Source organism: Drosophila innubila (assembly GCF_004354385.1).
Source record: "Drosophila innubila isolate TH190305 chromosome 3L unlocalized genomic scaffold, UK_Dinn_1.0 0_D_3L, whole genome shotgun sequence".
NCBI classification, from domain to species: domain Eukaryota; kingdom Metazoa; phylum Arthropoda; class Insecta; order Diptera; family Drosophilidae; genus Drosophila; species Drosophila innubila.
This window is the reverse complement of record NW_022995376.1, coordinates 2,865,869-2,879,175: the sequence shown is the minus strand read 5'-3', so window position 1 is coordinate 2,879,175 and position 13,307 is coordinate 2,865,869. Positions and strand designations below refer to the sequence as shown.

The following is a 13,307-nucleotide window of genomic DNA, read 5'->3' as shown; positions in this document are numbered from 1 at the left end:
TAACTAGAATCGTTGCTGTCTTTCTCTTGCTATCTCTCTCTCCTTTTCTTTCGCTCTATCTCTCTCTCTCTCTGTCTCTCTGGGGCAAGGCACATTCAAAATGCTAAGCAAATCATGCTGCGTCAAGGCTGCAACTTCTGCTTTGGAATTGTTTCGCCACTGTGCGCCTTGGGGCATGTGGCAAGAGTACTGAGTACAGAGTACGGCGTAATCGAGGCTTAGTTATACGTGGCAGCATCTCTCTCAAAGTCTCTTAGACATGCTACTCAGCTTTTGACTTGGCCTTTAAAAGGGAATTGTAGAATTCCAATAAAGGCAAGTCAGGAAATGTAAACGAAGCAAGCAACAACAATGCAATAATAATAAATAAATAAAACATAAGCCTCTATTTTGCATACCTGCCACATCATTCTCCCTCTCTCTCTCTTTCACTGTCTGTCTCTTTTCTCTCTCTTTCTCTGTCTCTGTGCATATGCATAAAAAACGTGATATTTTTGCCAGAGTTTTTGCTTGTTTCCATCCCTCAAGGAGTGAATCAAAATGATGGCAAGCATGTTTACCACTTTTTTCCATACACAACATGTCAGTTTCTGTGCTTACATATGCCACACACACACATACACACACACACACACACACACACACACCACAAAAAAATACTCCTACATGGAACAACAAGCTCACTGACTTTAAGACAGCTTTTTAACTTTTCACCACAACTTGTTCAAATTTTCAACCAACTGACTTTTATTTTTATTTTTTCAATTTTACAAATAAAGCGAATTTTTTGGGTCAAACTTTGTAACGTTTGTGTCTGAGATCTTGTAATCAATTAGAAATTAAAAGCAATTTTAAAATAGTTCAAGAGTAGTTTAGAGTAATGTTTGTACTTAAATCTAATTAAAATTGATTTCAGTTGACTCAAGCTTCTAATACAAATCAACTCTTTATACTGCTTTAACGAATAAATAAAACTGTCAATATCACTTTAATTTCCATAATTTCTCATGATACATAGTTTATTTTATTACTTCATTTATTTATATAAAATCTACTAATAACAGTCGACAAAAAAAAATGTTTTTAAATTAACATAAAATGAGAAAATAAACCATTAACATAAATTGTTTAAATTACACATCAAAAGAGATTTATTAATATTCAAACTTACTTTAAATTATACTTCAAATAAATTTCTTAGTTAAATTTGAACAATTATTACAAAATTTTAAGTTAAATCTAGTTGCTTTAATTTCTGACTTTGTTTTAATAAGATGATACATTCATATATTTTATTAAAAGTTATTCCATGTTGAGCTGCAATTAAATTTCTAAGAATAATTCTTAGAATGCCTGTGCTTTCTTAATAACTTCAATAGATTACAATCTATATTATTGCAGATATATTTCACTTATTTCTGACACTGTTGTGAATTTATGCCACATATTTAAATTTGAAACTAAATTTTACTCGTATTTAAATTTCAAATAAAATGAAGCTATATGGACAAATATTTGCTCTGTTGGCTAAACAAAGCAACGTTTTGTTTATTGCCAAAATAAATGCACATGTTTGTCATGTTTTATTTGAATCTTTTTTTGCCTGGCAGCAAAACAGCAGCTTATGAATGTAAATAAAACAGACAGACAGTGAGACAGACACAATATAAAGTGTAGAGCTGCCAGACAGACTGTATGTGTTTGTATTTTATTTTGTAACAAATAAAAGGAATGTGGAAAATTGCTTTGAACTTGACTCTAAATGCATTTCACTGTATTGCTTGTCAATTTGCATAAGAAATTTATCAATTGAATGAAGAAATCGCAACGATAATCACACATTTCAATGGGAGACAATAGGAGTGTAGAGTGTAAGGGAGTAGAAAGAGATGGAAGGAAGAAAAGGAGACAGTCAAATTGTCTTGACGTTGACAATGTCGTAAACTAATTGCAGACATTTTGCTTTTGTATGGCAAGCTCGTTACGCCTTTATCCTGTAGCATACACATAGGCTGACTGACTGACTAACTGTCTAACTGTCTGTCTCCCTCTATATCTCTCTCTCCCTCTGTCGCTAAATTTGTATTGCCTGCTTTCAGGCGCTGACGTCACAGACACCAAACGGAAATTGTCTTAACTTTTGCTTTTATTTTCATTTTATTTTTGCCTTGCAGACAATTTTCCACTCTGCTTCTGCTTCTGCTTCTCCTCACTGTTATGCACTATCTTAAATCTCTTTTATTGTGCAATTTGCTATAAAATATAAATGAAACCCATGAAATACGTTGGCATCATCATAGACTACAACGAAACGCAATTATTTGCCACTTTTCCATGGCATTCTCCGTTTTTGGAAAATGTTTTTGAAATAAAAATAAATAAATATGAAGAACTTTTTAACCACTACTAATTGGTAAACTTTCTCAAGGCCTTTTTTAGTTTATTCTCTCGGTGCTTTCAGTCATCGGCTACCTTTTCTCTATTTTTGTAAACCCTTGAAAATTATATTCATAAAAGTTATGCAGCTGCCAATTGCAGTTGTTGTTGCTGTTGTTACTGCTGTGGTTTTATCCTGTAAACATGAAAAGCGGGTCAAATTAGGTGCTATTACTTTTTGGAAAAATATCAAAAGTATCAGAAATTGATAAAAATTAATTATTAAGTATACAAAATAAGATTACAAATAAAAATACAAGTTTAAATAAGTAATAAAACGTGTCAATATACAATTTTATATTAATAAATTTGTATTTTAAACTTTCTCTAAACATTCAATTTAATATTTGTTTTATTAGAGTACCTGAAAGCTTTTTACAGGGTATATGTTCAACTATCTATTCCCATTTGTCGTTGCTTTTATTGTTTTTATGTAGTGCCAAAATGTGTGCTTGAAACTTTTTAATGAACATCGAATGGCCAAGTTTCTCTGGTTCGCCTAAAAGTATGCAATGCAAATTTGCACACTTCACATGCACATTCGATAAATTTATTCGATTGCACTATGGTCCGGATGACGATTTTTTAGGAATAAATTAATAACTCGAAAACGAATGGTCAAGTTTTTTGCATTGGGCTTATGATATCAATACGCAAATGGCCTAGAAAAGTGGGCGTGGTCCCGCCTTTATTTTGGCAAAATTTCATCCAAATCGGACAACTATATCATATAGAAATAATAGGAATTATTAGTCGAAAAGTCACTTTTTTTATAAAAACGCTTTTTTTTCCAAAATATCTGACCAAACTGATCGTATATAAGTGATATTATGCTACTGACATTCTGACCAACATATATCAAGATCGGAATACTATCATTTATAATATCATATTGTTCAAATTATTAAAATCGGTCGTGAACTAACTTTTTGTATGAAACTAGAAATTTTTATTTTTTGTCGATTGTAAAGATTTATCATTTATTCAATACGTAAACATGAGTTTTTGTAATTTTCGCCAATGCGCGCAATAAAATAAGCCAAAAAATCATAATTTTGGTCATTTTGTCTCATGTGTTGTCGGCACACTTTAAACGAATACGCATTTTATAACGTGAGGTTAGCTGAAATAAAGTGAAATTGTGAAAAATGCGCAAAATTGCGCAACTTGAGCTTAATAGTACAAATTCAGAATTGATTTTTCTACAAAATGCATACAGTCGCATTGCTAGCATATGCTAGCAAAATTAGTTACGGCTTTTCAAAGTTAAAATTTCATCGAATAAAATTTTTAACGAGTCAATTTTTTAAATTACAAGAAACTATACATTGCAATTTGATTTTTAACAATGGAGATAAATAAACACAAAGTACAAGCCATAATGAATATAATCCATGATAAATTTTTTTAAGAAAGCTTCTTAGCTAGTAGCCTACTTGGTGGCTACTAGCTAAATTAAATTAAATTTTACCTACAAAATTGCAATAAGAATTTCATGTGCACTTCGTTCAAATCAACTCTGTTTCACAGCTGATTGCTAAACAGTGTTGGAAAATGTGAAAATTTTGGTTATGCAACATTTGAGGTGGAAGTATTTTGAATACACCGCCATAAAAAAAACGTTAATTTGAACAACTTTAAGAAACGACTTTTTTCCAAAATAATCGTCATCCGGACCATAGTGGATTGCCCCGAAAATTCTAACAAAAAAATTTCTTTTCTTTTCTCTCTTTGTCATTGCAGGTGAGTTGACACATAAAACACATGCTGGGGATAAGGTCAAATACAAATATATGTGATAAGTATGCACACACTCACACACATACTAGATTTACAAGCACACGTATCACCTAAACACACACTTACACACACACAAACACACTCACATATATTTAAAGACATTTTTATAGTAATTTCAATAAAAGTCCGCATCGTCATTGGCACGTGATCAAATGTTTTTAGCAGTTTTAGCTTTAGTTCCAGCTGCTCCTGTCAATGCGTCTAACTTGAATCTTCTCCCATTGTCAGCTGAGCCTCTGTTTTGAATGTAGATGTTAAATTTTATTGTACGAGTGTGTGTTTTGTATGCATAAATCGAATTGTTTGCTTCGAAACATCAGCACTGAAAATCGGTTACCAATTTCATGTCTCTAACATTTTGATACACACATTACACTTTATACATTCCAATCATTATTCCCTCAGTTTCTAACAGCATCTCCCCCCTTTCTTTCGCTCTAAGCGCCTGACGTCAGTGTTGCCATTTTAACTATTAAGTAGCTAGATTTTGTTTTAGCAATTTTGTATTTGCAAAAATCTAGAAAACTCCAAGAAATTGTATTTATTAACTAAATTTTCGTATTTAAGCACTTTTAATAACTCTTTATCATCTTTTTTTTTTGTTACATTGCCAATTTCATCCCTCAAAATTGTGGCAACTCTGCCGAAAAGGCCGTACTTCTCTCTATATGCAAATTAAGCGGCGCCTGTGCGTATGCAACGAAACGTAAAAGCGCGAAAAAGCAACACAAAAAAAATTAAAATTCAATTTTTGGCTGCGCCTCGAGAAAGAAATTCAATTTTTGGCCACACTTGGTGGTATATAGAATGAGAATAAACTTCTCCCTTTCACTCTCCTGAATCATTTTTGCCAGCTTGTTGACGTAAATTGCAACAATTTAATAACTTTGTGGCGCCTTTATAGAGCTTGGTTGGCGCAATAAATTAAGTACAAACCACATCATGAGAGCTTGACTCCTTCTGAAAAAGTTGAAGGAATTGCAAGAAATTTAAAGACCTTTCCGAGTTGTACAGAGAAAATACTTTTAATAGGGATATGAAATTTCATCCTCTCAGCAGTGTTCCAGAACTACAAACTAACCGAAAACCAAGCAATATCCCATACGATTTTGGTTGGCTTCAGTTGTCTTACATTTCTGGATCACACCTGTTTATAACGAAGTCAGATACGACTTACTAGGCTCCTAACTGCCATAACTTCGTCAAAACTTGACCGATTTTCGTGCGGAATATCGTTTTGATCATTATTTGGCCTCTACTTTGATTCTGCATCAAAATATTATTTAGTTAAAAAATTCGATTTTTTTCCCCATCACTGTCTATTTTTGCCCGACTTTTCCTTGACTTGCCCCTTAACACTTACTCAAAAATTTCAAACTGCCATAACTTCGTCAAAACTTGACAGATTTTCATGCGGAATATCGTTTTGATCATTATTTGGCCTCTACTTTGATTCTGCATCAAAATATTATTTAGTTAAAAAATTCGATTTTTTCCCCTATCACTGTCTATTTTTGCCCGACTTTTCCTTGACTTGCCCCTTGACACTTACTTAAAAACTTCAAACTGCCATAACTTTGCCAAAACTGGACCGATTTTAATGCGGAATATCGTTTTGATCATTATTTGGCCTCTACTTTCATTCTGCATCAAAATATTATTTAATTAAAAAATTCGATTTTTTCCTCTATCACTGTCTATTTTATCCCGAGTTTTCCTTGACTTGCCCATTGACACTTGCTCTAAAACTTCAAACTGGCATAACTTTGCCAAAAATTGACCGATTTTTATGCGGAATATCATTTTGATCATTATTTGGCCTCTACTTTGATTTTGCATCAAAATATTATTTATTTAAAAAATTTAATTTTTTTCCTTTTCACTGTCTATTTTATCTCGACTTTTCCTTGACTTGCCCCTTAACACTTACTCAAAAATTTCAAACTTCCATAACTTTGTCAAAACTCAACCGATTTTCATGCGAAATGTCAAGTTGATCATTATTTGGCCTCCAATTTGATACTGCTTTTAAATATTATCAAAAATTTTCAATATTCAAAGGAAGTGAAAGTTAACAGAATTCCAATCTAGTTGCTCACAATGATATAGTAGATTGATTGACAGCTTAAGCCAACCTCTCAGTTAGCCAACAGTCTCTGATGGCAATTTCATTTAGGGCTGCAGCAACAGCTTGACATCTGAGCTTTCCGCAGTGACTGGCAGATTGTTAATGGCTTGACTACACATACACGTACATATATGTGTAGATGCATGTATGTGGAAATGGATATGTATGTTTGTACTGCTGGTAAATGCCAATAGGCAATAGTTTTATTGGCGACCACGCCCCTTTCATCTCTGCTCTTATTTATAGGTATTTTAATTGCCATTTTTTTTTTTTTCGCTTACAACACAGTCTGCCCTAAATTGCTGGGCATTTATTAATTGGAAAAATGTTCCAAGTCATTTCTAAGGCTTGTAAATCGAATCGATGTAAACGTGAAAGAGAAATAAATTAGTAAGAAACGTGTCGAAAGACAGGCGCTAATTGCAAAGGTGAAGAAATAATATAAAAAGAAGTAAGGAAAAACCTCAAAATGAAATTAATTTGTTTGCTCCTTGGTTAAATTTCGTGTTTGTCGCATTCTTTTGTGGCTCTTTGGGAAATTCAATTTTACAGCTGCGAATAATGCTTAAAGAAGACGAGAAAGGCAAAAAGTTTCCCTTTATTTCTTTGCCTTTTTAGCTTTTGCACTGACAAGAATTCGGACAGGACTCGGACCGGACTTCCTGTTTTAAACTCTCGTTGCGGGCATCAAACTTTATTCGACATTTTTATTTGTCTTTCTTATGGCCTCGTTTTGACCCTTGTGTGTTTTTCTGTGTAAGTCGAAAGAATTTGTCTTTATTTTGTATTCGGATGAAAGACTTTAAAGTGAAAACAATGTAAAAACTAAAGAAAAGTTTTATATTAGACTTTGAAATATAAAGTTTTCAAGCAGGTTTTCAAGCGGAATTGTTTTCATTGAAATTGTCGACTTTAAGTGTAGCTAAATCTCTTAAATTTAAGCTTTAAGCTGTTTATTTGTCACCATCATTTGTTATAAGGCTTGAACTCTACCGTATTCTATTGCCCGTAAATTGACTGTGTAACTTTATGACATGAAATCAGCTTCTAAGACGGGTTTCTCGCATTTCTTGTTAACCCCTGTTTTGCTGGCAGAGCCAGTCATTTGTCAAACTCATAAATTGGTCCAATAAGTGGCAACCCGGCCATAAATATTGATGTCCAGTTGTAGCTTATTATGAGAAGCTGCCTGTAACTCGACTCGAGTCGACTCGAGACATTGCTGCATACGTCATTGACTTTTATGGCCGACAACTGTTGGAGAGGGCACAAAAAGGTGCTCTCAAGTGGCAACCCTATAATTTGCCACCCCACTCATACATACATAGTTTATTAAGGCTTGCATCAGCTGAAACTAGAGTCTTGAGCCCACATCAAATACAGTATATACAGGAATTGTTTTGACAAAGAAAAAAAAGCACACATATTTTATTAAAAAAATTACTTTTCTTGTATTTTAATTTTTGTTTTCCTATTTTATTATAGTTGCTTATGTTTCTTTGAATAAGGTAAAAAATATATCCCTCGTTTTAGAAATTCCCCTTTGTTTCAAAATCGCCATAATAGTTAGAAATATGTATATTTATCGGAAATATTTTTCTTAATTATAAAAAAATTACCGTAAATAACATTTCTAAAATATAGTTAAACTGCTTTATTTCTAAAAAAAATAGGGTGATTTTGATTTGAAATCTTTTCTAAATATTAAGGCGAAATTTTCCCTTGTTGGTAATTCCAAATTTTTCTGATATTAAAAAAATTTGCCCGTGAATTAAGAAAATTTCAGCTTATTCTCTCTTTGAACACGGTAAAAAAAAGATATAGAATTCATTGCAGTTAAAAATGTTAACTTTCTTTTAAATCTCCGTTTTTTTTTACGACCTTTCTTATTATTGAAATTTACTATCTACTTATTTAAGGTGAATTCATTTAATAATAAATTCGGTTTCTGTTCAGTTCGTATATTTCTAAATATTACGAATTAAGTATAAGAATTTAATTTTTTGTGTACTTACACTTACCTGACCAACTGTATGTAGATAGAGTTTAGACTTACCGCTTGTCCCGTTGGCGTGACGATGTCGACGTTTGTGACGTTCGAAAGTATCCGTTGCCCATGGTGCCGCCATAGCAGAGGCTGTGACTCTGTCCGGAGCCTATTTTGACGTGCAAAATGTGCCGGACTCAGCGTGAAAAATAATGGCAAGCTCCCCCAGAGAGAGAGAGCCTATTTTAGATCTTTAGATGATGATGATGATGAGCACAGTGCCTGCAAGTGGTAGATAATTTAACATGAAAATACTCTCGCTGCCTTGTCAAAGTTTGAGCAATTAATTTAAGTTGAGAACATGCCACACACATGAGTTGAAAAGCCGTAAAACGTGTGTGTGTGTGTGGTACGTATAATGAGCAACCAGGTGGCGCCACTTCACGTGGCAAGTGGGCTGAGACTTAAGACCACACTTGAGGCAATCACAAGCTGTATCGTCGTCAAAGTTCAAAGTGTCGTCAACTGAAGTGTTTAACAGGTTTTTTTTCTACTCGACATATTTTTTTCGAGAGCTTGTTTTTTACACTTGGCCAGTTAAAAACAGCAGCAGATCCCCAAATGGGATTACATATTGTGCAATTTCCGCTGTGCGCACAGCTGAAGGCCAAGCTCCATCGAGATCGATTATGTTGCTGCCACTGCAGCAATTTGTTGCAGCAAAACTGAAGGAGCAACCAAAAAAATCCAAAAAGAAAACAGCAAAATAGAATCTAAACTCTAAATCAATAATGAACACAATGTGAAAGGAAGCAGCAAAGATAATGAGTAAGATATTGATTGCGTTATCATGAACTGCAGTTCATTGCGAATAAATTGAAGCAGGACACGTGATAGCTAAATAAGGAGTTGAAGTTAAATCATGGAAAATCTGCAAAGCAATTTCAAGAACTACAACGAAATGTAAAGCAATTTAATTCAGCAATTAAAATGTTTATTAAACGAGCTTGTTTCGTATTGCAATTGATTATTATATTCGTTTATTGCTACAAATTTTATGCAAATTTTATACCTGTTTTTATTGGTGACAATTTTGGTTTGTTGGCACTTTTTATCCACACTTCAAATCAAAAAATACTATTTAAAAATATTTTCTTTAATTTTCATTTTATTTTTGCGTATACGTAATTAAATATAATTGTCTAATTGAGTTTAATTATTCTTCTAACTGGAAATATATCATTTTCTAGTCGAAATAAAGAGCGTACTCATAAAGTGATATTTTAAGTAGAATAATGTAGTAGTATTTCTCATAATTGGATACTGTGTATATTCTAGTTGAATACTTTCAGCTGCAACCTTCTGTCAATTTCATTAGTGCAGCATTGAATGATTTTACTGTTAGAGAGTACTCGAATTTTTCATTAAATATACATGCTAGCTTATTAAAAATCGTTTTATTGGTATTTCTGATTGCCAATATCAACGAAAGTCAATTTTGAAGCGCGTTATTAAATGGCAAATGTTTGATATTTGCTTTTTCACATATTAACAACTTCAAACTGCTGTGCTAAATTGTGTGCCAAGCACACACACACACACATGTTTTTTTCTGAGCTGCAGTTGAAAATACAAAAAGCATTGCCTACTTTTGTGGGCAGCGAAGTTCTTTGCTTTGTTTACATTTGTTAGCGCTGTTGGTTGGAGTTTATTGTGCAGTTCCTTTGGCCTGAAGAGGCGTTCGAAAAGCGGGGGCGTGGCAGGGGCTGGGCAGGGGCAGAGCCAAGGTAAAGCCATCAGCAAACAAGCGCGTAAAGTACCGCATTCGGGGCCAAGAGCATGAAAAGCCAACCAACGCAACTAAAATATTAAAAGCCTAAGCACAATGGTTAACACCCAGACAAAGATACACACACACAAAAGAAAATTCGTCTATTTTACTTGCTGCATTTTTTCAACAGCAGCAACAAATTCTACACTGATAACAAAAAATATGATGATATAAAATATATTTACAGCTTAAATAAATTAAAAAAAAAAACACATGTGAAAATATATATATTTAATTGAAATAGACTTCATATTAAATGTGAAATTCTTGCACACCTTTTTTTTTTTTTGACCAATTTCCTGTTTAAATGAAAGCGTAATATTATTTAATTCAAATATATTTTATATCGAAAACCAACAAGTATAATTTTTAATAAGGTGATCCTAATATCTTTTTTTTATTTTAGTTATTAGTGTATTTTACTCTAAAAGTTTTTTTTATCTAAGAAAAAAGATATTTATTACGAATATTCTAAATTTGACAAACTTTATCAGTGTATAGGTCCTATCTCTCTTTTTCTTTCTCTTACACACTTTCTGAATGGTAACATAAAAGTGCAATATAATTTAATTCAAATATATTTTATATCGAAAACCAACAAGCATAATTTTTAATTTAGATGTGCTCATATTTAAAGTTAAAATTGAAAAAATAACTTGATCCTAAGATCCATTTTTTATTTAAGTTATTATTGTATTATACTCTGTAGATTTTTTTTAACCAAGAAAAAATATATTTATTACGAATATTCTTAATTTGACAAACTTGTCTATTTTTTTTATCAGTGTATGGTCCTCTCTCTCTCTCTCTTTCTTCCGCTTACACACTTGCGCTTTGTCTCTTTTGGCTTTTCATTAATTAAGTGCACTTTTCTGAATGGTAAAATAAAAGTGCATTATTATTTAATTCAAATATATTTTATATCGAAAAGCAAGAAGTTTAATTTTTAATTTAGGTGTGCTCATGTTTAAAGTTAAAACTGAAAAAATAACTTGATCCTTAGATCCCTTTTTATTTGATTTATTATTATATTTTACTCTAAAAGCTTTTTTTATCTAAGAAAAAAGAATTATTACGAATATTCTTAATTTGACAAACTTGTCTATTTTTTTTATCAGTGTATAGGTCCTATCTCTCTCTCTCTCTTTCTTCCGCTTACTCACTGCGCTTTGTCTCTTTTGGCTTTTCATTAATTAAATGCACTTTTCTGAATGGTTTGGCAGCTGCTGCCACTGCAACGGCAACTTGAAAATGTAGCTGCTTTAAATTCAAGTTGCAACATTCAAGTTTTTGCTTTTTATTTGATTTGTGGCAACACAGAATGATTTGAACTTGAAAGCGTCATAAAATGCGATTTATTTAATGCCCACGGTGTTTAAATCTGGCAGCAAATTTATTGCCACGCATAATATAAATAAACAAACAGAGAGGCAGTGATGGAAAAGGGGCGTGGCAGCAGTAAACTTCAGATACATATATATGGTATGTACATAAATATGTATAAAAGTGTGGAGCGTATAAAAGTCAGCCAGGAATTTCATAAATATTTGATTAGCTTAAAGGCACATTGGATTTTTGTAGTTGTTGTTGTTGTTGTTGTTGCTGTTGCCAATGTTGTTTTTGCTGCTGTGATTTGTATTCTTTTTCATATTTTGATCTATAAAGTTTGAGTTGCTGTTGTTTAGTTGTTGCTCTTAAATTAAAAGCATTTTAAGAGCTCTTCAAAATGTATCAGAGAATAACGAAAGACACTCGTATAATTTTACAGGTCTTAAGTAGCCCAAAGTGGTCAGAAAGGTTATACATTAAGCCAGTAAAAGACCATGCGAGTGGTAGGGGAAATGAATCTGAAGATAAATGGCTAAAAGCGGTTTTGCCTTTATGGGAGGAGTAAAAACTAAATTCTATAAAAGGGTTTTTGATTTAACGCAAGGAAAGAAAGCAAAACCTAAAAGCTAATAAAGACATGCCGAAAATTTAAAGCCCTTGTTTAAAAATGTAAAAATATCTATATTTTTTAAAGCTTTCTTCAATTTACTTAATAGTATCTAGAACTTGATTAAAAGTGTCTCGTTTTAATAAAATATCATTATTATAGAAATCTTGAAAAATTAAAAATGGATAGACCTTAAAATAAAATTTGAAAAGAAAGAATTCTGTCATTCGAATACACTCAGAGAAAGTTTGCATATTAAAATATTGTATCTTAACTATGAAATATTATAAAATGAAAAGGTTTATTGTTTAATTTAAATATCTTGCAATTTTATAGTGAATGTAAATTCAATTAAAATAAACTTTATCAATCATTATATTTATCATTATATTTATAATTAATTATTATAATTATTATTAAAATTTAAAGTGCAAACCCTTTAAATCAGGGATCTCTAAAAAGAGTTATTCAATTTATTAAACTGAATTTTTACTCTCTTATAACTCTTTCTTTTTTTTTTGCTAAAAATCAAAAATAAAGCTTAAATTTCAGAGCAGACACAATTTCTTCAATGCTAAAAATGTTCTTTAAATTTCTGTTAAAATCATGCACATTAAATTCATAAAATACTAACAATACATTATACTAAAACTAGATAAATAATTTTAGAACTGGGTAAACATTTCTTTAATATTTTTAATATGTTTCTTATCATTTGCGTGACAAATTCAATGAAATGTTTAAATCGCACAATCATCAGATTAAAGACTCGCAACTCGTCGTCAAAGCATTTGGCTCTGACAAAAGCCGTCAACTGACTGAAATATCTTCTTCTTCGCTTTCTTCTGCTTTACATCTTGACATCTCTCTTCTCCTCCTTCATCTACTTCAGCTCGTTCTTAACTTGACTTTTCCCGCATTTCATGACATTCTCTGCATTAATGTGTTTCACTTGTGCGTGTCATTTCCTGACTTTGATAAAGAATAAAGGAAATAAAGGCAGATAAAAAAATATGTCACAGGCCTTTTGGTCCTGTGTCCTGTATTCTGTATTTTGTATCCTGTGTGCTGCGCGTGGCTTCATCAACATTTGGCAGGCCATTTGGTTTATTTTTTTTCATTTTTTTTAACACATTTTGTCGTCTTTGTTTATGTTTTTTATGTGCATTTTGCGTGGCGTTAACTGCAC

The 13,307-nt window shown here is 32.1% G+C and overlaps 2 protein-coding genes across 3 annotated transcripts in view; one reads left to right on the top strand and one right to left on the bottom strand.

Moving 5' to 3' along the window:
- LOC117786603 (protein javelin) overlaps positions 1 to 8,482 on the bottom strand; it is a 33,803-nt gene extending 25,321 nt beyond the window's left edge. The window contains exon 1 of the mRNA XM_034624940.1: positions 8,421 to 8,482. Coding sequence (XP_034480831.1) covers positions 8,421 to 8,482 — 62 coding nt within the window. The remainder of the gene's footprint in view (positions 1 to 8,420) is intronic.
- LOC117789033 (calcium uniporter protein, mitochondrial) overlaps positions 1 to 13,307 on the top strand; it is a 66,676-nt gene that overhangs the window by 43,737 nt on the left and 9,632 nt on the right. The gene's annotated exons all lie outside the window — the stretch shown is intronic.